The sequence below is a fragment of the Nelumbo lutea genome, chromosome 4 (assembly GCF_056320005.1).
Source record: "Nelumbo lutea isolate HS-2025 chromosome 4, American lotus-T2T, whole genome shotgun sequence".
Taxonomy (NCBI): domain Eukaryota; kingdom Viridiplantae; phylum Streptophyta; class Magnoliopsida; order Proteales; family Nelumbonaceae; genus Nelumbo; species Nelumbo lutea.
Window position 1 is genome coordinate 24986253 of NC_142687.1, and position 27401 is coordinate 25013653.

The window sequence follows — 27401 nt, forward strand, 5'->3', positions numbered from 1 at the left end:
TAAAAAGTTGTAGAAAGCCATTTCTACCCGGAGTCTAAATTCTATTTCTTGCTGTTGGGAAGGCAACCCATGTTATTGTATTGTGTTGTGTTGACTTAGGCCTTGCCGCCCTGTTGTCCCAAAAGACAATGTGACCTGATTGTACAATCCACCATCCAGTGTGAACAACTGTGCGCCTGTCCCAGTCGCCTCCCCTGTGGAAAAGTTCTTATATGTTGGCTGGTCCCTTTTATGGCAAAAAAAGAAAAATAGAAAAAAAAAAAGAAAATACTTTTCCACTCTTATCCTATGTCAATAACAAACAAAAGATATCCAACATTAACTGATTATCATCAAACAACGGCACAGATCATATTCATCCATCTGCTATTAAATTAATAATGATTCTGACTCTCTCTCTTTCTCTCTGGGGTGCCTGAAAATTGAGGCATTTATTATGATTGCATACACAGTTGGGAGGTAGGGAATTCCTTTATGTGACCTACAAAATTCAGTGCCATTTGTTCTGGCAAATTCTGAGGCCTCTGATTTATTATTTTTCACCATTTCAATCCATGCCAATATTTTGTGCTGGTCTGGTCATGATTCATGAATGATGAATTACCTTTTATTAATTAATTATTTTGGTCTCTCAGTAATATTTCTGTCAATAAAGAATAGATCCTCATCTAGCTCTACCCTCTTTACTCTTCAGTCTTCAAACAGTAGCCACCCCCACAACTGCCAAAAGGCATGACCGTGGTTTTGACAACTGGACTGGATTGAAAGGTCGGTTCGGTTTTGGACTCCAAAACCATTTGGTTGGGATTCAAACCGGAGGACCGAACTGGTTGACCCAAGAAGCAGTGGACAAATCAGTTTTTAAAACCATGTATTCCCTTCCAGTGGCCAGTGGGCCAAACCTTACCATGCTTTAAAATTCACCCTTCAATGTATCATTACTTTGTGTATTTATCTCTGACCCTGTCAATCTTCATGTGAGTGAGTCCTCGGTTCGGTCCTCCCAGAAAAGAAGATGACGATAAAATTGATGGACTCGGTTGTCGAGACTCGAGATGGTTACTCGGCACCACTCCCAAAGCCTAAAGGCTCGAGATCAGAACCTCTCACTCTCTCCGTAGATGATGACGGATCATAGAATGGCCAGTGAGCCACGCGTGCACCCTGCTCTGTCCCCGGCATCCTCGGGTCTCCCCTGCCCCTGATTTCTTTGTAACTGTCTCTCATTACTCTGTAACACAGAGAATTGGAGAGAGAGTTGAAGGAAATTATTGCATGATCCGTTCTCTACGGTTTCTACTTTCCAGCACCATCCTATTCCCACCGGATCTTTAGCAAGGAAATACGGGCGATTGGTGGGCCCTCTCCTGAGTCCTCCTTAGTCCTGACCTGACCTTCTCTTCAACTTTTGTGGTATGTGCCCACTGCCCATCTCACACGTTGTGCTTCCTACATTTTACTCGTTCAAAGTTTTCAACACGTCATCCCTTTTTTTTATCATGAACACTTCAACCAATGGATGGCCGAGATCCGTCAATCTATAGACGTGCCAACATTATTCTTATTTATTATATTATATTATGCTATTAATATAATAGACTTATATAAAGAGAAGAAACAAAGCCGCCGTTGGGTTTCCGAATTAGCCACGTGGAAAGCTTGGCCGCACTGTCTAATGAATGTTCCCGTATTAATATGCACCACGTCAGCTAAGCATTTCTGTGTCCCAACTCTCTCGATGACCTGGGGTACACCTTGGAGGCCGACATGGATCCATTTAAGAAGTCATCGACTCATCGTTGATGGATAGAATCTTCTTTGTAACCTCAATACCATCCGCAAACAAACAGAAGAACACGGAAAAAAGGAAGTGTCGAGAGAGGGAGAGAGAGAGAGAGTAAATAAAGTTAGGATGAGGATGAATTTTCAAACCCTAAGGCTTAAGTCGTAGAGGAGGAGTTGGGATTGGAGGTGGCGAAAGAGATGGGGAAAATAGTAGTGGTGGTGGAGGATGTAGACGCAGCTCGAATGGCGCTGCAATGGGCTCTCCAGAACTTGCTCCGCTACGGTGACTCCATCATACTTCTTCACGTTTTCCCGCCCTCAAGATCAAAAAGCAAGAAGAAACAGAGAGTTCTCCGATTGAGAGGCTTTCAATTGGCTCTCTCTTTCAAAGATATCTGCAACACGGTGCTTGATGTATGCATATACATACCGTCTTTTCTTTTTGATCCTTACTTTCCTAGCTAGTACAATTCATTCATCTTTACTTCTTCGACTAAGTTTATAGATTCCTTAGATGAATTGGAATCGATTCAATTTGCAGGCGAAGGTGGAGATTGTCGTCAGGGAAGGTGATTTAGAGGGTCGGACGATTGTGTCGACGGTGAGGGAGATTGGAGCTTCGGTGTTGGTTGTCGGACTCCATGATCAGAGCTTTCTTTACAAGTAAGTAAATCTGTGATTTCTCTTCTCTTTCCCATATTCGCTTTCAAATTTCAATCAATCTCATATGAAAAGATGAAACATATCAATCTTCAGGCTTCCGCCTTCCAGTTTACAACTTTGGGTTGATTGATTCATCATTAGTCACCTGAAGTCAATTCAATTTTAGAGGGTCTCCGGCATGGTGCCCCCAAAACGGACCCTGAATGGGACCTACAAATTTGAATTCTTGGAATTCAGCTATAGCTTGATATGGAAGCATGCTCGATGCTTCCTCGACGAGAGGGAAAATTAAAAACTGAGTACGCCTGAAAACTGTTTCAACTGAAACTCAAAGAGTTGTCGTTTTTACATTTTGTCCACAGGATGGGCATGGCCCACCGGAACATAACAAGCAACCTCCTCAATTGCAGAATCCTTGCCATTAAACAACCATTAACTTCATCAACGACGACGACGACGACGACTAGACCACCGACACCACTAATTTCGACGGGTTTAGAGTTCTCCCAGATCGAGATTGCTAGATTGTGGTGAATACCTTTTCCCTTTATTTTACAGTCTTTCTTTTGTATTCTGTTAGCGGGTCAACCGGAAAAAATTCAAGAAGGGTTTTTATGATATTGGTTGACTCGGTGACAGAACCGGATTAACCCACTTGGTGGTCCGGTAGTATGCTTTGATATTGCCCCTATACTTATCCATTTATGTTTATTAACTACATTAATTTTCCACTGGCTTGTAGTTCTAGCGTCCCAACTCAAGCCCCACCGCAAAAGATTCCGTACCAAATTCTTCCAAGCCCTTTTCATATAATTTGGAGAAGATCAAGGAAGAGGAGAAAAGAATGCAGTTGAAAAGTAGTAAGAGGTTCTCGGGCATCCGGTCTAATGCCCACAGTGCACAGATTGAACCTATATAACATCATGGGCTGGGCCTGACTCGGGCCTATCTAACTGTGTCCACATGGGTAGAAAGACGTCATTGTAATGAGACAAAGTGGCCTGGGTTTTGACATCAGAAGGGTGATTTTATTTAAGGTCCAGCCTTGTCACTTTCTTTGTACATACATGAATTTGGTGCTTTATAAAGTTCTATTATAAGTAACTTTTCGTTTTTCCTTTTCTTCTCCTCTTTTTATGTTTTTTTTTCTTTGCTTTTCACTTGCCACCACTTCTTTTGGCCACGGAATTGACATAAGCAACTGTTTCAAACAATTTTGCTGAGTGGATGATTTAATTGAATAAATTAAAAATAATACGGCTGACGAGTTTCAAGTTGATAATTTGAAGAGAGTGATGTAGTTTGGTGAAGACCAAATTAGCTGGAAACAAAGTAGTGCACACCGGGCTAGGCAATCTATCAAGAATACCGTGGACATGGGGCCATGTGGAGTCCATATCATGTGTATAGGATACTGGCGTGTTCATTCTTGAGAATTAGCATTGGCTCTTCATAGCATATCATGCCATGGTTTTGAAAATCAGACCGGACCAAAAGTTGGACTAGTTGACTCAGGAATCGGTCATGGCTCTTGATTCAGTTTTGGACCCCAAAACCATCGTACCGGGTTGCACACCATTTGACCCAAGAACAATGGTAAAAATGGTACCGTTTCCGGTCCAATTTTCAAAACCATGTATCATGCTATAGGGCGCCTGTGGAACGGACGTACTGTTTGGCGAGCCAATAGAACTTGATATGACGTCACCTAGCCTGCTGTGCACTTCTAGCCCATCCAGACTTACTTTAGTGGCCTTTGATTTGAGTCTGGGCTGATTAGGTGATTTTTGATACGTGGCCCCTAGCAGAAATATTCCACTGCTTTAACATGTAGACTTGTAAAATACAAGTGGGTTCTTTTTGAGTGAATGATTGGGACTTGGGCGTGGTTGGTGATGTCTGGTTTGATTTACAGTTTGGTTTGGTTTGACTGCTTCTAACGTGTAGTTTTGTACGACCATCATCAATTCAATTTACAATTGTTGATAGAAAATTCATTTGATTATTTTTAATCCCTGAGTGCCATGAATGTAGCGCTCAGCTAATCCTGTCTCTCCGGTTTGGACAAAACAACAGTTATTCAGTTTATGTCTGGTGGTTGGATACTGAATTTTTTTTTTTTTTTTTTTTGTGTTTTTCTGCATCTAACCTTAACAGAAAATTGAAAGAAAAAAAATCAAAATCTAGGCTAATAGCCCTTTAGAATCATAGAATGAGCTTTTTTTAGATTTCAACTCTAAGTATACGTAGATCAGCATCACGAAGATTGCGATGGAGATTACGATGACACAGGGGTAACCACCAAGTCCACTTCAGGGAGACCAATATCCTCTGCCTTACCACCCCACTTACACCAACATTATTATATTATGTAAAGAAATATCACCCTTGTTATGATATTTGATATAAAAATATAACATTTATCTAGTACATTAACTCTTCACTTATGTCAAAAAAATAAAGAAATAAAAAAAATATTGCATAAAATTTTAAAAGTACTATTAAGAATATATAGTGTCCACGTAGGAAAATCCATGCAATGTCCGCTACCTATTGTTTTAATGGGCATGTAAAACCGAGTAAGACAACATGCATAACTGCCAAGGTTCTTTCAGCATCATAAATTATCATTGAAAATAATAAGTAGTGAGATAGAATCTGCTGAAAGTGAAAAAGTGTGTAAACATATTGAAAGCACAGCGTATAGTCATACATCTTGAAACACAGCATAGGACTGTTGAAATAATAGATTAACATACAAGTACAAGATATATTCATAATAGATTATCATTTAAAATAACAAATAGGACTGTTGAAATAAAAAAAGTGTGTGGATGCATTGAAACACAGCATATAATAGCATCTATTAGAACATCTTCCCATTAACTTAACACACAAATACAAAAGATGTTTCCAATGTGTGGCTGGATGCTGTGCTCTCAGCATGTTTGCACACCTTTGGCCTTCAGCAGATCCAGGCCCATGAGTAATAACCTCTTATGTGCAACGAGAGGTGGATATGTTCTTGTTGTGTGGCTAGATGCCATGCTGTTAGGGACAAAGAAGTCTAGGCCCATGTACAATGTTTTGTTCAGAAAACGTGTGATGTACTTCAAAATAACTACCATATGTTTTATGCTGTTTTCATATGATCCAAACAAAGAAGAAAACTTGTTTCTTCTCTGTTTGCCAATGTGAATAGTTAGTATTCTAAAACAAAAACAACTTCCATACAAAAAAAAAAAAAAAAAAAACAATGTATTTTTTTGATATAGCAATTGTTTTTGTTTTAAAAAATAAAACCATTGAGATGGACAAACACCTATAGAAGGAAAACAACACCATCTGAATAATCCACCCCATCTGGCCCCATATAAATTTCAATTCGATTTAAATCTACATCCTCGGATATTATATATATTTAAAATTTATGTTAATGTTGCTTTTCTACTATAGCCATTGGTTCGAATTTCATAACATTTATTTTCAATCACCTTCAAAGTTTTGCTAAAAATGGAGTCTGAACTCTTCTCAACAAAAAATTGTTCCAACACATTCCAACATAGATCTATGTCTGCACATATCATACATGGTGGGTCCCAATCTTATGATGAGGTGTGCAACAGATAGTGTTGGGATGAAATTTCCTTAATTGACGAATTACATAATGTTTTGAAAATAATGCTGAATTTGGTCAGCGGGAAAAATATTAAATTTTTTAGACCAAAATGCCCTCCAATAAAAAAAAGTCTAAAGTCTAAACTATCACTCTTCATCTTTTTTATTCTTTCCTTTTCCTCCAAAATTCAGTGGCTCACACAAAATGAAGATCTTTTTTGGTACAAATTTTGCATCCCAAAAACTGATGCAAATATCATCTTCCTCCTACCTCAATATTTTCTTATATAAAATGGGGACCACACCATCTTGCTTCGTACCTTATACTCCCAAACAAGTTACCCTTTTCCTGTATTCGCTCATTTTTATATTAAGTGGGAATCACTTCATTTTGCTTCTTCTTTTACTTTTCACAAATAAAATAGAAGAAAGTTAAACCTGAAGAACAAAGTATGCCTATTTGCACTTCCACGCAGTCCATATGAAGTTTTCACTGCAAACAAATTGAGCCTTAGAAGAAATCTCTTTGCAGCTCTCATTTATTATTATTATTATTATTATTATTATTATTATTATTATTATTATTATTATAATGTAACTCACCAAACAAACTAATTTTTCCTCGTCTTCATTCTCAAATTGAAAGTTAACATTAAAATGTTTGCCAAGTTCTTGTGAACATGGATCCACATGAAAAGATTGGTTCATAATCTATATCAGATTAAAAGAGGGGAACTTCGACCATACAACAATAAGCAGAGTCCACCATGGTTTGAAGTCCAATCCATTTTATTTGGACCTTAGATAGAGCCAAGCCTGCGAGTCCAACCCCTTTGGCCTTTGGGCTTTTTTTGTTATTTATTTTTCTTGCTGACTGGCCTTGGGCTTGGTAACATAGAAGAAAGCCGGACTCTAGCTTATAAAGGCGCTGCTGCATGATTTTTACTTTTTAGTTCTAACCACATACACACAAAGCTTGTAGCCATGTATCTCGTATGGACCAAGCCAGAGACTTCCACAGAGATGGCTTCATTTTGAACTTTCAGTGAACAGCCCAAATATCTTTGGGCCCACTTGGCCCAAAAGGAAACCTTCGAGGCTCTGACCTCACCTTAAAAGGTTAAAAATGTCAACTTGGATTGGACTTTCGGAGTTAGGAATCCGGGGCTTCGGAAGGTGGGCCACCTATTGCGTGATTGCGTTCCACTTTTCTTTTTTCTAAGACGTAACTACCCTTTTTATTTTGTCGCTTTGTTTTCTCTCTCATCACTTGAGCAGTATAAAAATGTGTAGTAGCCCCACTGTTTTTTGAAGAAGAACGATCAGCTTATCGGCTACTCCACTGGGCTAAAACCTTGAAATCAAGGTGGACCACATCAATACATCGAGGGCCGTGATTCACGGTCTTAGCCCGGCGCTGCTGCACAGTATCGGCTGGGTGTCGGCACTCGACATCCGAACGAATCGATAATCCGGTCGAGTCGCGAGCCGACCGACCATTCGCATGATCGGCCAGCCGAGCCACGCTTTTGGAATTCAGACTCTGCTGTCCATAAATAAAGCAAGCGGGGCGTCGTTAAGCCGTCAAGAAGGCGTCAGTCAGATTGGAGTTGGATGGATTGGAGAAATCGCTCCTTAAGCGTCGCGGCTCTGCTAAAACAAGAAGCTTCGACTTCTCTTCTCTCTCTAAACGACTGATCTATCTTCTTTCTCTCTTAGCTCTTTTGTCTCGCTCGGCTCAGATCGGCTCAGATTCTGCTTCGATCCGGCTTCGTCTCCCCCAGTCATCACTTTCTCCCTCCCGCGGTAACTCTCTGCAACTCATTGTTCTGCTCCGTGTTCCCAATCTCTCATTTGGGTCTTCTTTTTCCTGTTACTACTTCTTTGTGTTGAATTGAATGTTCCCGTGCAGTATTTCAATCGAGCATCAGCGATGTCGCTGTCCGGCTAGGAAGCCTTCAAGTACGTCACATGGTGAATGGGTTTCCTTGCTGTTCGGAAACCCTAATTGTCAGTGTTTGCGTCAAGATTTGATTTTTCTTGTTCCGTGCTGTTTAGATTGTCTTTCATCGGAGTGGACTTGAAGGGTGAAGTAACCCTGCCGGCCCTTTCTGAAACTTTTGCTGCTAGCTCAATGAACTTTGAGGTAAAAGTTGCTAACTTTTGTAATCGCAATTTGAAAATGCTTCTTCTAGTAGACTTTTGGTGCTTTCAATAGTATATAGAATGGTTCTATGAGTATTTTAACTTTTATTTATTTATAGTGTGGTTAGCTTATTGGAGCGTTTGCCACTTATCGTTCTTAATTGTTCGAATTATAGAAGCTTATTGTCGATCCTATCAGTAGAATGAACCTCAATTATGTCGTTCCTGTCGATATCTTTTTAGTGATCACAGTTTATGTACTTAACCATCTAGGTTTTGCAGATGTTTCCATTGAATTAAGATGCTACCAATCATTAGATGCATACAAGTAAACAAGAAAGGGCTTGAACAATGGAATAGTAATAGTCTAGACTCTAGACAGTTGCTACAATTTGAGATTTTGAACGTATGCACCAATGAGCATCTGACCTTTATTGTAGGTCTTATTGCCCAGACCATAATGAAACAAACAATTCTTTGGAGAGCTCTCCACATTTGATGTACAAACTCTTGTTTTGATGGCAGGCTTTGATTTATATTTTACAGTTTTGTACAGTGCCAGAGTTGCAAAGTCATTTTTAGTTCTTAACATCAAGAGTAATGATTACAAATGTGGTTTCTGACAGCACAAGATCAAGATAGACTAGACAACATATGGATGGATGGTCATGGTAGGACAGAGAAGCCCATGCCTTCTGAGAGCCTAATTATATAACTTGGTTTTTCTCTTCAGATATGAGAAAAACGTCTAACTATAAATTTGGGTCAGTAATAATGATATGTTGGCTAAAACATGCTCAATCGGGTAAATTAGTTTTTATTTTTCTGGAACCTGGTTCAATCCAATGTCACTCATGAGCAATATTTTTTCTTTCAAAGAAAACTAAAGTTTCTGGATTATTTTTGAGTCTTTGACATGGGATCAATAAGGTCTTTAATTTCTGGGCTCCTTTCTATTCCGTCTTCTTTTCTTTGATATAGCAGCAAAAGAAAGCTAGACAAGATGATGATCAGCCCAGTGCCACAAATTCTCAAAAGCTGTCCTAGCTAAGACTTGATGATCCTGAACATCTACTGTGCCTTCTTTATGATGACCAACCAAGACGTTATTCATGTAGTCAAGTGAAAGCAGAAGCCATGCTTGAAAACATAAATGATCAGTAAGAGTTGAACAGTGACTCAAAATAAAAAAAAACGAAAAGAAAAAAGAAAGCCGAGCTCTAACTCCACTGGAGATCATGTGAACAAAAAGCCATGAATGAACCATCCCAATGACATTTCTGAGAACCTGTTCAACAGATTGCTGCCTACTATAAAAAATTTCATAGTTCCTTTCCTCCAGATAGTCTAAATGACTAATACTCCATATAACAGAACCTCTTCTACTTAAGTTCCCCAGTTTCCAGCAGGAAAAGAGCTTCCCTACCAATAGGGGAAAGCACCAAGAACCCTGAAATTACTAAGAAAATGGGCCCATAGTTGCATGGAGAAGCTACAGTGTACTAGCAAGTCGTTTGTAGGTTCAGTTTCAGAATGACATAACCAGCAAGGGGTGTAGTGCAGAGAGATTCCTCTACCAAGGTTTAAAATGTCAATGTCGGTGGAAATGTCGGTCATCCAAATATAAGAAACATGTCAGAAATGTCGGAAATATTGTAAAAATTATAGACATGGTGGAAACGTTTTAAAATAAGCAAAATATACAAAAGTATTTTATGAAATGACAAAAGAAGCAATAGGCACACATTTTTAAATTATTATATTGTTGCAAATCATTAAACAAAGCTAAGAAACTAAGGTTATAGACAAAAGAATACATTCTGAAGTTGCCCTGTAAACTTTAAGATTCAGAGCTTCATGATAAAATGAGTTAAAGCAAAATTTTAACTTATAGAAAATGTAAATGATTGTAATAGATCAACCTAATAATCTATTACACAAACAAAGAACTAATATTTAACTTCATGTTTAAAATGAATATTTGAGCTAGCTCAAAGTGGTAATCATGTAAGTTAGGCAGACAATAAAATTGTTACTTAACATATTTACAATATTGTACCAACTTATGTTATAATACTATTTCTTGGAATCCACATAGTACTAGTAGTGTTCACTAGGAAATATGTTGATTCCAGTAAAATTTCATGCCGCTACCCATGGAAGTGAAAATGGAAATATGTTGTGGAAACTATTTGTTGTCTGGTAGTGTTCATTGGGGAAATGTTGATTCCGGTAAAATTTCGTGTCACTAAATGGAAATATGTCATGGAAATATTAGGGAAATTAGGGACATTTTAAACCATGTCCTCTACTAATGAAGCTCTCTACAATGAGGCATTTATCCAAGCAGCAGTAAGAAAGAAATCTTGGAGGGCACAGCATGGATCCAGATGGCATGATGTTCCAGGAGGAAGGAATGCTTGGGGCAATGATAAAGCAAGGGAAAGGCTTAACCAAGAATCAGGGTGATCAGTTGCCCAAACTGTAGTGTTTGGTGTGTTAGGATTAATCTGGTTGCTGATTAGCAAATCTGAAAGACAAGAAAAGCCATCATCCCTTTTTTTTTTTTTTGAAAAAGGTATTGTATTAAACCGCAAAAAGAAAGAATCAGGGTGATCTGGTTGCTGATCACCAAATCTGAAAATACTAGAAAAATCATCAGCTTCTTAGCATGAAGGTTCCTCCTTAACCGTGGCTACCACATAACTCCATTGTCATCTGAGCAAGAGCATTTTGAATCTTCAGCAATGAGGAAATGAGAGGGAAAGCATTCCATGTGAGGTCTTCTGCTGCACCAGACATCAGTCTATACTCTTGTATTAGAAACATCTTCCATTCTAACTTTTGTGCCTTAAAATTTAGATAAACTTTTTGTGACTTGCCAAAGGCTACATCTGAAAGAAGATCTAACCTCTATCACATCCCAACCAAAATTCCAAATACTACTTGGTAGCAATGTGGTGTCTCCACAAGTCATCTTGATCATTGGAGAAACGCCGATGACATTATTTATTTTATTTCACATTATATTCTAACATTTAAGAATTTGATCTTTAGAAGTTTTTGCACATATTTAGACAGTATTTGGCATTTTAGTAATTTTAACCATTGTGTTTGAGCATAATCAACAATGTAATAGTACCCTGATTGGGTTTTATTTATTTATTTATTTTTTATTTGCATTAATGGGCACCAAAAAACGTTTTTTTTTCCTGTTTATACTAAAACACTAATATGGCAAGTTTGCTAAATGCAACAGTAGAAAAATCCATTTACATCAAATACCCTCTTAGTTATTTTATGCTAATCTAAGGGGATTCTTTTATCCAGTAATTGAGCACCTTGTTCTTTAAGAAGGCTTCCCATTGTATAGAAATCAGTATCAATCTGTGCATTTCTCTAATGTAGTTTCTTAATAATCTTCTTTTTGTCCATTTCCCTGCAATTAAAATGGTAGAATCTTTTCTTGTAAGTTCTACATATTTTTGTATCTTTTCTTTTGACAAAATCTGTTGGATTGTCAGGCAGGAACTGTCAGTGGGAAATCAGGGAACCTAATGGAGTGGAATGTTAATAATGCATTTAAAAGCTTAAAAGGTAATGATGTTTCTATCATGCTTCAAAATTGCACTATCAGCAGACATGATTTGGTTTTCCGGTTTAAACCATTGAAAGAAAAAGCTTGTCTTGACACTTCTTTTTCCAGTTGATCTGACTTTGTCATTTACTTTTATGTTTTAAAGGTTGTTTTAGTGTTTCCCCTTATATTTACTTCTGCTTTTGTGATATACATTCCTTGGGCTACACTTGAGCTCTTGTGTTTAAAGTCTTGTTCTAGGTAGTGGGATGTTGTCTTTGATGCATTCTATTGTGTCCTTTAGCATGCCTGTGAAAGGGTTGGGTTTGGAATTTGGGGTAGACCCAATAAAATACACTTGTTATATTTACATAATCTTATATTTGCAAATATCATCTTTACATAATGTTATATTTACAAAGCCTTTGATACCTTTCCTCACTAATCCCCTACTGTTCCCAGTCAAAGTTGTGTGGAATGGCCCTTCTCCCCCTAAGTTCAAAGCATTTTGTATTTTTGTCAGAAAGCCTCAAAGAAGATAATGAATATTAGAAATACGCTTTAGAGAAGAAGAAGACCATTTTGGCATTTGCTCCCTCATGCATGTATCCTGCTTTAAGGATTGTGAAAATTGATGTAGCACTATACCAGAGCAGCAACCTTCTGGAGTATATGAAATGAAAGAATTTTTAATAACAATGAGCAGGAGAACATGGTTCTTGGATCCTTAGGTACATGATAAGGGAAGTTGGAATATTGGATCTCATCCAAATTGCTCATTCAATTGGGGGCCTAGATCTGCCAGCAGTCTGGCAGATGCTCTTGCAGTCTTGCTAGGGAATGAGTGGCTAGAGGATTATTTATTGCAGGTCACCTGGTCCAGGAAGGGTTTTTGTAAGATTGTGTATCAGTTTTTTAGGGGCTACTATTGGCATACACTAATGTCTTGTAATAAGGTGTACACTAACTAATAAAAATTCATCAAAAGTCATGGGGGTGGCTTTGATTGGTCAAACGCTCAAACATGAGATATTTCGGTATGCTACCCACCCACTATCATGTTTGTGAATTTAACCAATCAAAACCACCCCTGTGATTTTTTTTTATGAATTTTCATTGGTTAATGTCTGCCTTAGTGGAAGGCATCAAGTGTAGGAGAACTGAGCTTGTTTTTTAGTGTAAAATGTGTTGAATCAGGTCATCTTTCAGCTGTTGTAACTTTCTCCCTTCATTCCTAAAACTTGGGAATGAAACGCATTTCACTTTCCTTTTGATATTAAGAGAGAAAAGGACAGACTACAGAGGGTACAAGCTTTGGTGATAAGGCATCACCATCAAGGTATATAATGCCCAACACCAAAGCCCTCTCAGAAACACCATAACCACACTAACAAAGTAATTATCAATAAACAAATCATTCCATTCTTGTCCACTCAACCGGCCACCCAAGACCAAACAAAATAACACTCCCTTAGACCCAAAAATGATTCAGACTTGGTCACCTAAAATCACTTAACCTTTTCATAATATCATAGAAGCCTCACTGTGCATATCTTCTATACAAAAATAGTATAAAGTCCCATAGTTGTCAGGGTGCCAAGGTGTAGCTAGGCAACCAGGGAATACCTATTTTGCATAGTAACCTGAAATCTTCTGCACTAACAATTAGCAATTATATAATCAAATAACCACAAATTCTGTATGAAAGCATAAACAATCATGATATTCATGGAAGGCCATTTAAATATAAACTTAGCCCTGTTTTAGCACTAAAAAATAAACAAAAAGGGGGAGGAGCCCCTTGTTTAGTACCAAAGCAGCATCTGAAAGTGATAAAACAGAAGAGGTTTCTCTTTCTTCCAGCCCAAACCCTAAATGCCAACCAAGGAGGAAATCTGAAATCTGAACCCTAAGTCTCCAACAAAAAAGAAGGTGAAGTCAACAAATAGAAAATCATGTTTTAATGTGTTATATTAATTATGATTTAGTGTATCAATGTGTAACTTAATATTTTTTTGGGTAATAAAATAAAATTTATTAAAAACGCAAAAGAAGATACAAGAAAAGTGACCACCAGTCACCCAAGAGATGAACAAAAACCTTAACCCAACCTAACCCTAGGGCCAGCCAATACTTCAAAACAAAAGTACAAAACCATAAAGAACCAAAACCCCCTACTTCCTTGACAGGGAAGGTTTTCTTTGCTTGAAAAATGGATTTTGGGGTGGGGTGGGTTTTGGGATTTTACAACCCGACGGATACAGGTGGGACTGATGTTAGGCTAAAACCGACCCTCCCCAACCCGCATATTGTGAAGGATAATTGATAGTTTATGTGTTTTGTACAATTTTTAGTCAAATAATTGGAAACTCTGATGTTTGTGAGTTTTGGACCCAACCTGTCAACCTGACCCACCCCACCCTCAAAATGCAGAGAGGGTAGGATTGGGGAGGGTTATGCATTGTCATGTGCAAGGAGGGTTTGCAATTTGAAAATCCAACCCGCTATGGGTTTTGGTCTAGAATTTACAAATCCCTCCCAAATCCGCCCTGTTGCCATTCCCTATTCATGCTCCTAATAATCATTGTCAGGCAGCTTCTCCTTTAGCTTGGCTCAGAACCTCATTGCTTTTCTTGGAATCTCTCTTTGATTTCTTTATCTTCTTGCTAGGCCCAATCCCAAATAATCTTCGTTTTATCCTTGCAAAATACTTAAGAAACCTTGACAGTTTGACAATTTTTCTGATTTCTAGAGTGTCTTACTGCATTGGGGATCCTAATAGATTCTTTCAATTCAGATCTATCCTAATAGATTCTTTCAATTTAGATCCAAAATTGCATTCTTCTCAAAGGTCAGTGAAGCTTCCACCTCTCCCCCCTTTATGTCAACAACACTTATCTCTTACCTTGGCCTCCTATTGTCTAGAGCATCTTCTGGCCCTAAGTTAAGGCCAGCTACTTCAAATCCAAATTAGTTTTCATCGGATACTTCCCTCCGATTCTTTAAATGTCTACCTCACAAACTCTCCACCTCCCAAGAAAAACAAATCCAATAATTTACTGACCTCCACCACCTTGCAGATCAACTGTTTTATTAATTTAGATGTGTTTCATCTGAAAATCTTTTTTTTTTTCTTTTGAAGAAAGGTTAACAGAATATATTAAAGGTTAACTGAGTCTGAGATAAGTTAACAAAATACAAGGCCTTGAAAGGCAGAAACAGAATTGCATAGGTAGAGAAGCATCAGAAAACATATTTTCTCTATGGGCTCCACCCTAGGAATCCAAACCAGCTTCATATTCTGGGTATTTAGAATATCTCTGGCTTCAGCCAGCAGATGAGCAAGCCTCCAATGGCCTCCAGTCCTCTGCCTTAACCAGTTTATTGTGTTAGCTGAGTCGCCCTCGATTGATAAAGAGGAAAGGCCTAACATTTTGATGAAACAAAGACCTGTGAGGTCAGCTAATATCTCTGCCTCGGTGGCATCAGCTCTCCCAATCAGACCACTGAAAGCCCAAAGGATGTTTCCCCCACTCCCACAGATTACTCCTCCAACCCCTGCTTGACTTGTGGACTTTTGAGCACTGCCATCAAAGCTTAGAGTTAACTGGTTCTACTCCCTAGGACAGGATGTTTGAGTAAAGCCGATTCCAGGGTAAGTGTAGAGGACTTCTTCCAGGTTTCTCTGGAGGTCATTTAATGTGGTGCCTTTGAAAACTTCAGAGTTTAGGGGCCCAGCTGTTGCAAAGGTATGTAACGTGAGAGATTATATCCTCAGTATTCCTAGCTTTGTTTTCAAAGGATCTGTTGTTTCTTTCTTCCCAGACTCCCCATAACACTGTGTGGGTCACCGTGCTCCAATAAATTTTGCCCCTACTTCCAAGGTCTTTGCAGTGCCATTGTTGCAGTAGATATATGACTTGGTTTGGGAATATCCAGTTAGAGTCCCACTAGACTGAGAAAGGAACACCAGATTTTCCTTGCTAATGGGCAGTGAGGGAAAAGGTGCTCCGCTGTCTCGCCATTGTTGAGGCAGAGGGGGCAGACATGTGGGGATATGCATCTGCCTCTGAACTTCTTTTGTAACACATCATAGGTATTTAGTTTCCGTAGGCAGGCCTCCTAAATGAAGAAGGAAACTCTAGGAGGTATATGAGTATTCTATACTGTTAGCATAGGGGTATTTCTGTCTTTATACCTTGATTGATGTTGATGATTTGTAGTGTTGTGTTGGAACATGTGCTCTTAACTTAAGTAAGGGCACATAGGTCTTTCCAGTCATGTTTTAATAATAATATAAATACTTACTGGCCGACTGGGAGAAGTCAAGTTGACTCTGTCAGTGCGAACCAGAATTCTCTCTTCTCTCTTTCTCTCTCTCTCTCTCTCTCTCACACCTTTTCTTCTTCTACATAACTGAACTCAGTCAGGCCGAACTCTAAGGCAGACCTGAATTATAACATGGTATTAGAGCAGGTTAAATCTGCCTAGATTTCTGCTTGCCTAGGGTTCATTCTCCTGCTCTTAACTTAAGTAAGGGCACATAGGTCTTTCCAGTCATGTTTTAATAATAATATAAATACTTACTGGCTGACTGGGAGAAGTCAAGTTGACTCTGTCAGTTCGAACCAGAATTCTCTCTTCTCTCTCTCTCTCTCTCTCTCTCTCTCTCTCTCACCTTTTCTTCTTCTACATAACTGAACTCAGTCAGGCCGAACTCTAAGGCAGACCTCAATTATAACATGGTATCAGAGCAGGTTAAATCTGCCTAGATTTCTGCTTGCCTAGGGTTCATTCTCTGCACACCCTATCTAGGGTTTTCCTCTTTTTTTCTGTGTTCGATTGGAGATAAGGGAAAGGGCTGAAAAGGAGTGATCGCCCTCTCCCCTTGGGAGTCTCTGTGCCTCAAGTCAGATCGTATGTGGTCAGTTGCTATGATTTCTGAGGTCGCCCTCTCCTAGTAGAGGAATAATAGAGGGCCGAACTACGTGGGCAGTGGCTGTTGTGTGTGAAGGTTGTGTGTGAAGCGGCTGTTGTGTGTGGACTGCTCTCCTGCTCGTATGGTTTTTACTTCAGCGATAAGTAAGAGATTTCAGTGCATGATATCTGTTATGGATTAAATAAGAGATGTGTTTCAGACCATATGCTAGGGTTTATGCTGGTTTCTTTGTGCTTTTTGAAGGAAGAGATATGATCATATAGTGGTGAGATTTCAGGTAGTTGTAGGAGTAGGGTTTGTGGTGTGAGCACACTTTTCAACAAACAACAAGTGTTGAAATCAGTGTGACAGGTGTGATCTAGGGTTTGTGGTGTAAAGAGCACACATTACAGCAACAATTAGTGTTGCAATCAGTGTGACAGGTGTGACCTAGTGGTGTGTAGTGTGCAAATCTCAGTGATAATAGAATTCAGCAAGTGTGCAGAATTGGTGATAACATAATGAGAGACAATAATGATTATAAACCTAGTGTGATGGTGCCTATAGACTATCTGAATGTTCAGATGATCTCCATTAAGTTAAATGGAGAGAATTATGTGCCTTGGGCTAAATCCGTTGAAGTCTTTCTGAAGGCAAAGAAGAAGGTAAAACACATCAGAGAGGAGAAACCCTCCTCTGACTCTCACGAGTATGAAGATTGGGAGCAAAAGGATGCTCAGATCATCACATGGTTGTGGAACAGTATGGAACCCAGGATTAGTGTGAACTTCATGTTCCTTGATACTGCCAAAGATGTGTGGAACCATGCGAAGAAATTGTATTCGGGGCAAGACAATACAACCAGAGTTTATCAGCTTTATCGAGAGCACTTTAATCTGCAACAGGGCAATCAGAGTCTTGAGGAGTACTATGCCAACATGAGGAACATACGTAATGAGTTGAATGTCTATCATCCTCTCACTTCTGATGTCAAGATTCAGCAACAACAGAGAGAGTAGTTTGATGTGACTAGATTTTTGGTGGGACTAAAGTCTGAATATGAACCAGTACGGGCTCAGATATTAGGGGGATCAGCTCTTTCGTCCCTAGAAGAGATATTTGCTCGACTTCGGAGGATTTCTATCGGATATATTGAGAACTCTAATATCTCATATAGATCTGCCTTTGCTGCATCGAGAGGCCGTGGTGGTAGAGGTGGAGCTCGGGGAGCTCAGTCTGGTCGTGGTGGTGGTAGTGGTTCTGCATATGGCCGAAGTGGCAATGGTGGGTCTACTCATAATCGTGGTGGTGGTCGTACTGGGAGCAGAGATTCAGGGGGAGCCCGTGGTAGAGGACGTAGCTCAGGCCCGAGGAAGGGCACTCATTGTGGTATGGATGGACATACCATCAACTATTGTTATGATCTACATGGTCCTCCCTCAACCTGGGCCAATCATGCCGCGACAGGTGATTCAAGTTCCAGCTTTAGATAGGAGAATCATTCATCTGACCAGTTGCCTCCTACATCCACAAATGGTCCCATGAAGGAGATGGTGAGTGTTCCCCGTGATGAATATGAGAGGTTTATCCAATCACAGCAGAACACGACGACTTTTGCTCACTCAGGTATGGCTTGTCTGGCATCTACACCCAATCCCTAGATCATTGACTCTGGAGCCTCCGATCACATGATTGGAACTTCAGGTGTGTTTTTCTCCTTATCGCATTGCTTAACATCACAATCTGTCACCCTTGCTAATGGTTCCACATCCTCAATTTGTGGTGTTGGTAATGTTGACCTAGATCCTGTATCCCTCTCATCAGTTCTGTATGTTCCTAAATTGCCTTTTAACCTTATGTCTGTTAGTAAGCTGACCAAATCACTTAACTACTCCATTACCTTTTATCCTTCTCTGTGTGTCTTTCAGGATCTCAAGACGGGGATGAAGATTGGTGGAGGGCATGAAGCACGTGGATTGTATTATCTTGACGGTGGTGGTAGAACTTCAACAACTCTCCAGTCATCTCTTTCTCTCTCCAGTGGCACTGCCGATTTGGTCATCTGTCGCTAAAGTCTTGAAGTTCTTGGTTCCGTCCTTGAGTCAGCTTTTTGTTTTGGATTGTGAGTCGTGTCAGTTTGGGAAACACCATCGTGTTCCCTTTAGTTCTAGGGTTGATAACCGTGTGTTGAGTCCTTTTTCTTTAGTTCATTCAGATGTTTGGGGTCCTTATAAAGTGATGTCATATAATGGATATAGATATTTTGTCATTTTTGTGGATGATTTTTCAAGGATGACGTGGCTCTATTTAATGAAAGAAAGAAGTGAATTGTTTACCATTTTTTAAAAATTTAATGCTAAGATTCGTAACCAATTTGGTACCCATATCAAAGTTTTTCGTTCTGATAATGGCTGCGAATATTTATCCTCATCATTTCAGGAATACCTAGACCAACACAACATTATATATCAGACCTCGTGTACCTACACCCCACAACAAAACGGGGTGGTTGAGAGAAAGAATCGCCATCTCCTTGAAACAACAAGATCCCTAATGCATCACATGCATGTTCCCAAACCTTTTGGGAGTGATGCAGTGCTTACCTCTTGTTTTTTGATTAATCGGATGCCCACGTTCATCCTTGATGGTCATTCTCCATTTCAAGTCTTGTTTCCCACTTTGTCTTCGTTCCCTCTTATGCTGAGTTTTTGGGTGTGTCTTTTTTGTCCATAATCTGGGTCCCGGGAACGACAAGTTTGATGCCCGTTCTCTCAAGTGCATCTTCCTTGGCTATTCTCGGACCCAAAAAGGGTATAGGTGTTACCATCCTGGTTCTCGACTGTCCTTTGTGTGTGTTGATGTCAGTTTCTTTGAGTCTACTCCGTTCTTTTTGGGGTCTGGTGATGCTTCTTCCTCCTCATCACCTCCTCTTCCACTTCCCGTTGTCGATCCTCCTCCCTTTGTTCCAGTCGTGACCAAATCCTTGCCTCCAGTGCCACCACCTGTTGAACGCCCACCTATCCATCATGTGTATACACATCGCCCACGTGCACCAGCTACTACTCCTTCAGCTACATCTCCGTCGACGGATCCGGTACCAGACCCGCATTTAGCATCTGAGATTGATCTACCCATTGCTTTGCGGAAAGGTAAACGTACTTGCACCCTTCATCCCATTTCTAATTATGTTTCTCTTACTCACCTTTCTGCTTCCCATCGCCAGTTTGTTACCTTGTTATCATCAGTTATTGTTCCTAAAGATGTCCAGGAAGCCCTTGCCTCTCCAGGGTGGTGTCGTGCCATGGAAGAAGAACTCTCAACCGTTCATCATAATTATACTTGGGACCTCATTGCTTTTCCTCCTGGGAAGCAAGTTGTTGGTTGTAAATGAGTTTATACGGTTAAGAATTTGCCTGATGGTAGTGTTGAGCGCCTGAAAGCGTGATTAGTTGCAAAAGGGTACTCCCAAACCTATGGCATTGACTACACAGAGACCTTCTCACCGGTTGCTAAGATAGGGTCCGTTCGTGTTGTGATCTCTCTTGCAGCCATGTATGAGTGGCCACTATATCAGTTTGATATCAAGAATGCCTTTTTGCATTGTGACTTACTCGAGGAGGTCTACATGGAGCAACCTCCAGGGTTTGTTGCTCAGAGGGAGGATGGTAAGGTGTGCAGACTAAGGAAGGCTATATATGGGCTTAAACAGTCTCCTCGAGCATGGTTTGGTAGGTTCAGTGAGGTGGTAAAGAAGTTTGGTATGAAATAGTGCAAAGTTGACCATTCTGTATTTAGTCATGGCTCTCCGGGAGGAAAAATACTGTTGGTGGTGTATGCAGATGATATTGTTATTACTGGGAATGATAACATTGGTATTGACAGGCTGAAGACTTATCTGTAGGATCACTTTTAGACAAAGGATCTGGGTAAACTGAAATACTTCTTGGGGATAGAGGTAGTGAGATCCAAGTATGGGATTAACTTGTGCTAGAGGAAGTATGTGCTTGATTTGCTAGAAGAAACATGCTTGTTGGGTGCCAAACCAGCTGAAACACCCATGGACACAAATACCAAGCTAAGCAGTGATATGGGTGAAGTGTTAGAAGACCCTGGCAGACATCGACGACTCGTGGGCAAACTGAACTACCTAACCATTACCAGACCAGACATCTCATTTGTAGTTAGTGTGGTAAGCCAGTTTATGCAAAAACCTCTGATTCCTCATTGGAATGCGGTTCTGAGAATTGTGAAGTATCTAAAAGGGGCTCTGGGTCGCGATCTGATATACAAGAGTGGGGGAAAACTTGAAATAGAAGGGTATTCTGATGCTGATTGGGCAAGTTCTATGTCTGATAGGCGGTCTACTATAGGCTATTGCACGTTTCTGGGAGGTAACCTGGTGACATGGAAAAGTAAGAAGCAGACGGTTGTGGCAAGAAGTAGTGCAGAAGCAGAATATAGGGCTATGGCGCGCATCGCTTGTGAATTAGTGTGGCTAAGGAACCTTCTATAGGAAGTAGGGTACAACATTAACACTCCAATGAAGCTCTATTGTGATAACCAGGTTGCAGTTCATATCTCCTCTAATCTAGTGTTTCATGAAAGAACCAAGCACATTGAGGTTGATTGTTACTTTGTGAGGGAGAAGGTGCTGAATGGAGAGCTAGACACTACACATGTTAATACAGGAAATCAGTGGGCTGACTTATTTACAAAAGGCTTGAGTCAGGGAAGAGTGGACTACATATGTAACAAGCTGGGAGTATATGATATATACTCACCAGCTTGAGGGGGAGTGTTAGCGTAGGGGTATTTCTGTCTTTATACTTTGATTGATGTTGATGATTTGTAGTGCTGTATTGGTACATGTGCTCTTAACTTAAGTAAGGGCACATAGGTCTTTTCAGTCATGTTTTAATAATAATATAAATACTTACTGGCCGACTAGGAGAAGTCAAGTTGACTCTATCAGTTCGAACCAGAATTCTCTCTCTCTCTCTTTTTCTCTATCACCTTTTCTTCTTCTACATAACTGAACTCAGTCAGGCCGAACTCTAAGACAGACCTGAATTATAACATATACCTTCTTGGCGGAGAAGGTGGTGTCTTGAAGTAGGAGTTGGTAGTGAACTTGCCATTTGGGTTGGGTTTCCAAATCCGAAGGTTAGGGGTTGAAGGAGAGATGTAGGCTTCGCTGAAAGAGTTTACAAGATTTGTTATTTCTGTAGGTTCTGCCTCTCTCACTGAGGCTTCACTGAGAGTTTCCAAATCTCTCTGTTTTGGTGCATATGAAGGCTGTCTTCCAAATGCCAAACAGGCCAGAGTTATGGGCAATGGAGATAAATGGCTGTCCCCCAACCATTGTTACTCTGCTTCTTCCTTTTTCAAGATTTGGGAAGTCCTTTGACGAGGGGGTGACCATTTCTGGGCTTTGTTCTATGGTTCTTTTTTCTTTTATAGTGTGAGTGCTTGTGCTTTTCTAAAATCCTTCTTTCCCACTAATTACCATCAACTAACCTTTATTCAACCCTGACACATTTTCAGACTCAATTCCATCTTGGTCAGTTCCTGTTTCCTGCTCCTTATCATGCTCTTGCTCTTCTTTAACATCAACCTTCCTCTCTCCTTTGAAATCCTCTGTAAGCTTCTGCATATTTTGTGTATATTGCTGAGTTTCTTTCTTCTCCATTGTCAACCAAATTACTTCCAACTCTAACTTGAGTTAAATTGTCTGTAGTCTTTCCCAATTCCTTATTTAAACTAAAATTTTTCTAATTGTGTAATTTAATATTATAAGCCACTTCGCAACATTAGTCACCTAGGTGCCCAACTTATTGCCCAGGCTAGTACTTAAGAAGTTGTATGAGTGCCTTTTATGAAACCTTCCAAAGAATGGAGAAAGGTGAAAATCTTAACTTGCCTAGCTTCCCGGGCATTGCCTTGACAGCTTTGTAAGACCACACCGTACACCTTTGGACATTCCTTTCTAATATTAGAATCATCACCTTCTCACCATATCCCTTCTTGTAGGTGTAAACCATAGAAGTTAGAACCATTCTAGTACTTGTGAAGCATCAGAACCGGAACATGTAACCCTATAAAAACTTGATCTTGAATCTCAACTTATTATGGAAATGCTTCATTGGTGTCTACCAAAGATATTCCTAGAAAATCTTTGGTCGTTGAACCATTGTTGTGTAAATTAAAGCATACGTGTCATGGAACCTTAGATTATATCAGCATAGCTTGCCCAACTTTTCAAAAAACATTCAGCAGTGTTGGCTAAAGGGATCCCAAAATTGAGTAGATGATACTGGGTTTTATTCTGATGAATTTGTTCTTCTTGTTATTGCTGTCTGGTTATTAATAAACATATTATATTAAATTGAAGTGAAAAGTATACGATGAGCATATGGCAGAGTAGCCATAGAAACTCCACAAAGCAAAAAATATGCAGAAGAAATTGTACCTGAGAGGCCTATGCCCACTACAATGTAGTATCCAATTCCCCACTAGGCCCACAAATAAAACTGAAAAGTAGTCTCTATTGATTAAAAAACCTGAAAAAAGCAGTACTGCTATCACAATTAAGGTAGTATTCGGTTCATGGTTGTGAAAAAGGGTAGTATGGTTCCAGAACCATAAGAGTCTTTTTTCTTTTTTTTGGAAATGACAATGGAACACAATGCAAAAGAGGTTATTCTAGTCATGTCTCATTTTCTGAACCATGATATGTGGGCATTGATTGTATGATTCATGTGTACATTGACATTCACTATTTACCTTTAGTCGTACAGTCAGAGGCATTATGAGTGGAGCCATATTGGTGTGTGATATACACCATGTAACTGGCATGGCAAGCTTACATCAGCGAACCATGTTTCCTAGTTGAAAAATCTATAAAAGATATGTGAAAAAGAATGCCATTTTGCTAGCTCTGGAACCATGGATAGCATACAAATAGCATAAAGAACAAAACCACAAACTGAACACCCCCCTTAAAACACCTCGACATGGGGCTACTGCAAGGTCCATTTGTAGAAGGGGGCATGTTACATGAAAAACTAGTGAGTAATTGAATGTGGATACCAAGAAAAAGGAAATAATTGACTCATATTTGTTCAGCACCTATTAACCAAGGGGATGTTGACAAAATACAAACTGTTTGTATTTATTTGTTTTTAAGTCAATTTACACTATCATTTCCTTTAGGAGCAGAGGTATAATACATGGTCTAATAAAGTGGATATTTTCTTATGAAGCTAATGGAGTTTAGACCTTATATGTATACAGCAGAAGAAGATAAATAAATGCTATATCGTAGAGTTTCTTGCTCTTCAAATAAAAAGTCTCCTATATCTTCCATTTACTTTTCTTGTTTTCATTGAAATTAATTGTTATCTTATCATGGAGTTATTTCTTTCAATATTTAGTGAACTAAGTCAACATATATTCATGCTACCCTAACTCAAGTGGTTAACTTGCTCTAGAGGACTGGTAATGCTTGAGCCAGCGATTTGTTGCCACATTTTCTCCTAGGGTATTTTTCCATATTGCAACTGATTCATTCTTTGGTGTTGGTTTGCCTCCAGTGGCTTATATTTGTCTGTCAAATGATTATAGAGTATTACTGCTGATTGGGACTGGGGAGAAAATCCCAACTTCATGTTGCGTGTATGTTCTTGCGAGGATTTCTGGCTGTTAGAGATCTAACATTGTTCATTTTCCCTATAATTCTACTTGTCACAATGAGCAGATATGGAACCAAAGGCCATGATGGACATGACACTCATTCCAAGTATTGATCCAATAGATATTGGCCTGGGTTCTTCAGAGAAAGGGAATGTAGCTCCTCCAGCAAAACCCAGAAAAAAGTCAATGACATCATTGTATCTCAAATTTTTTGAAACTGCTCCTGATGGGAAGAGTCGAAGATGCAAGTTCTGCAAGCAAAGCTATTCTATTTCAACTGCCACTGGTAATTTCTGTGCATTAGATGATGTTTCATCATAGTGAATTTCCATAGGGAAAAAATAAAGGCTGCCTTTTGTTTTGAATTAAAGAGGTAAAAGGGTGAAAATATAGCTGAAATATTCCATTGCAAGAACTTCTCTGCTCCGAAAGAAGCCCAACTCAACAACTAATGTCCTCGTTTGGGGTTATGATTTTGTCTCTGTTTCACCTAAAAGTTTGTCTTCAGTAATCATTATGTGTTTTATCCATTTTTCTTCTTTGTGAAGGTAATCTGGGAAGGCACCTAAATCATCGTCACCCTGGATATGATAAGATGGGGGTTGGGGATGCTGTCAATAACACAGCACCACAGCCTAGCCCCGTAACAAAGAAACCTCAATCTCAAGTTAAACCACCCTCAGTGGACTTGGACCATCTTAACTGGTTGCTACTCAAATTTCTAATTCTGGGTTCTCTTCCTCCCTCCACTTTGGAGGAAGAATGGCTGTCAAACTCCTTCAAATTCCTTAATTCATCAGTCAAATTTTGGACTGGTCAAAAGTTCCAAGCAGTTATCCTTGAGGTGTTTAAGAGCATGCAGAATGATGTAAAAGCATATATGGAACAAGTAAATTCTAGAGTCTCGATCACACTTGACTTCTGGACATCCTATGAGCAGGTCTCCTACATGAGTGTGAGAGCCCATTGGATTGATGAGAATTGGTCCCTCCATAATATTCTTCTTGATATCTCTCACATACCTTACCCCTGTGGAGGCACAAACATATATCAATCCCTGGTCAAGGTACTCAAGATGTACAATATTGAAAGCAGGATCCTCTCATGCACACATGATAACAGTCAGAATGCCATGCATTTGGATGGTCAGAAGGTAGTACCCTTCTGCTACATCCCATGTGCGGCTCGGACACTGAACCTGATTATAGAGGATGGATTAAGAACTGTGAAACCAGTAATATCCAAGATCCGGGAATTTGTATTAGAAATGAATGCATCCGTTGAGATTTCAGAGGAGTTCAACAAAACAACAGCAGCTTATCAAGAAGGTTCCTGGAAATTTCCTCTTGATGCTTCGACCCGGTGGAGTGGAAATTACTTGATGCTCGATATTGTGCGTAAGGTAATTAGTCTTGTCCTTAATGGGCTCCTATGCCATGTTTGCTACCACTGTCTAATTTTTGGGCCATTATTGTTTATTCCAGTATTTTAGTGATCAACCTGGAATTGGGATACTATGCAGGCCAGCAAATCAATGGATGCTGTTATTAGGAATCACGAGGATACTCTTGGGAGTAGGAATATGCTGCTGAGCCCTGCAGAGAAGAATGCTATCAATATCATGCATGCATACCTAGAGCCATTCTACAAGACCACAAATAACATCTGCACAAGCAAGGCCCTCACTATTGGGCTGGTTCTCTTCTTCATGGACCATGTTTCTGAGATGATTGCCGCCTGTAGGGACTCCCGTCATAATCCTGACTGGCTCAAGAGTACGGCTGAGGACATGGCGAAGAAGTCCCGGAGTTACAATGGTCAGGTCTATAATGTTTTCACATATATGGCTGCAATCCTTGATCCCAGGATCAAGAGTGACCTTATCCCTGAGAGTTTAAATTCAGAGAACAACCTTGAAGAAGCAAGGAACCATTTTATGAGAAATTACTCTACCAGTCATTTCCCTGTCATGGCCAATGGCTACACTGCTCAGGATAGTGAAGATGGAGGTAGTGTCTCTTTTGCAGAGGAGATTGCTCGTAAGAGGCGCAGGGTGAGCATGAGCACAGCCACAGATGAACTCACCCAGTATCTCTCCGAACCTCCTGCTCCCATTCCTACAGATGTTTTAGAGTGGTGGAAGGCAAACAGCACAAGATACCCACGGCTTTCTGTGATGGCTCGAGATTTCCTGGCTGTTCAGGCAACCTCTGTGGCACCTGATGAGCTGTTCTGCAGAAAAGGTGATGAAGTCGACAAACAAAAGTTCTGTTTACCCCATGGCAACATTCAATCCCTCCTCTGCATACGATCATGGATCCAGAGTGGATTCAAGTTGAAGTATCAGTCAGCTGAGGTTGACTATGAGAAGCTGATGGAATCTGCTACTGCAATCACTGATAATGGCTCTACAGGGTTTGACAAGAAACCAAAGTAAGAGATAAAAAGGAAATAAAGATGGGATAATGTGTGGAAGAATCAGGAATGAATAGGGAGATATGGCATACAAGTCTACCAGGAAGGGGAAGATATGGACCCAGTGGAGTTGGTTGGTGATGATCATGATCATGGTTCATATTCTCAGCTGCTGATCTGATATATGTAATTTATGTTTCTCACTCATGTAGAAAAGGAAGACGGGAAGAAGTTTTATCTCTTCCCTTCGCTTTGTTGTATGTAGGAGTAGAACTCTGATGTACAGATTAGATGACAACACTGGAAAGGCTAACCAGGAAGTAATCCATTGAGAGACTAGTTATAGACTGAAACTTCCAAGTGAAGTGTTTTTATTATGTGCCTGTATATGGGCATAATATGGATATTTGTTAAGATTTGCCGTTGGGCAAAGAAAGTGTATCTTATTCTTATATTTGTTTGTTTGCCAGAACCTTTTATCCAAGTGGGCAGCAGGTACGAAACCCATTTGAATGGGAAATGGTCCAACAGCCCAAGCCCATTAATCAATTCTCTCTCTGTCGCTTTCGCCTTCAATGATACAAAACA

The 27401-nt window shown here is 39.8% G+C and overlaps 2 protein-coding genes across 4 annotated transcripts; both read left to right on the top strand.

The window, feature by feature from the left end:
* Positions 1 to 945: 945 nt before the first annotated feature.
* Positions 946 to 3552, top strand: LOC148854707 (uncharacterized). 2 transcript variants are annotated; one of them, XM_088981979.1, is made up of 4 exons: positions 946 to 2199; positions 2327 to 2448; positions 2811 to 2978; positions 3191 to 3552. In XM_088981979.1, exons 1-4 carry the CDS (start codon positions 1984 to 1986, stop codon positions 3300 to 3302), a joined length of 618 nt encoding a protein of 205 aa, XP_088838105.1. In that variant the 5' UTR covers positions 946 to 1983; the 3' UTR covers positions 3303 to 3552. The 2 variants fall into 2 exon arrangements, with proteins under 2 accessions (XP_088838105.1, XP_088838106.1); XM_088981980.1 differs by having other exon boundaries at positions 1809 to 2199; positions 2859 to 2978.
* A 3824-nt stretch (positions 3553 to 7376) lies between these two features.
* On the top strand, positions 7377 to 27267 carry LOC148854708 (BED zinc finger and hAT dimerization domain-containing protein). 2 transcript variants are annotated; one of them, XM_088981982.1, is made up of 7 exons: positions 7653 to 7872; positions 7979 to 8028; positions 8125 to 8212; positions 11736 to 11808; positions 24463 to 24684; positions 24947 to 25800; positions 25921 to 27267. In XM_088981982.1, the coding sequence occupies exons 3-7, from the start codon at positions 8201 to 8203 to the stop codon at positions 26833 to 26835; spliced, it is 2076 nt and encodes a 691-aa protein (XP_088838108.1). In that variant the 5' UTR covers positions 7653 to 7872; positions 7979 to 8028; positions 8125 to 8200; the 3' UTR covers positions 26836 to 27267. The 2 variants fall into 2 exon arrangements, with proteins under 2 accessions (XP_088838107.1, XP_088838108.1); XM_088981981.1 differs by having other exon boundaries at positions 7377 to 7872; positions 7979 to 8212.
* Positions 27268 to 27401: the final 134 nt, after the last annotated feature.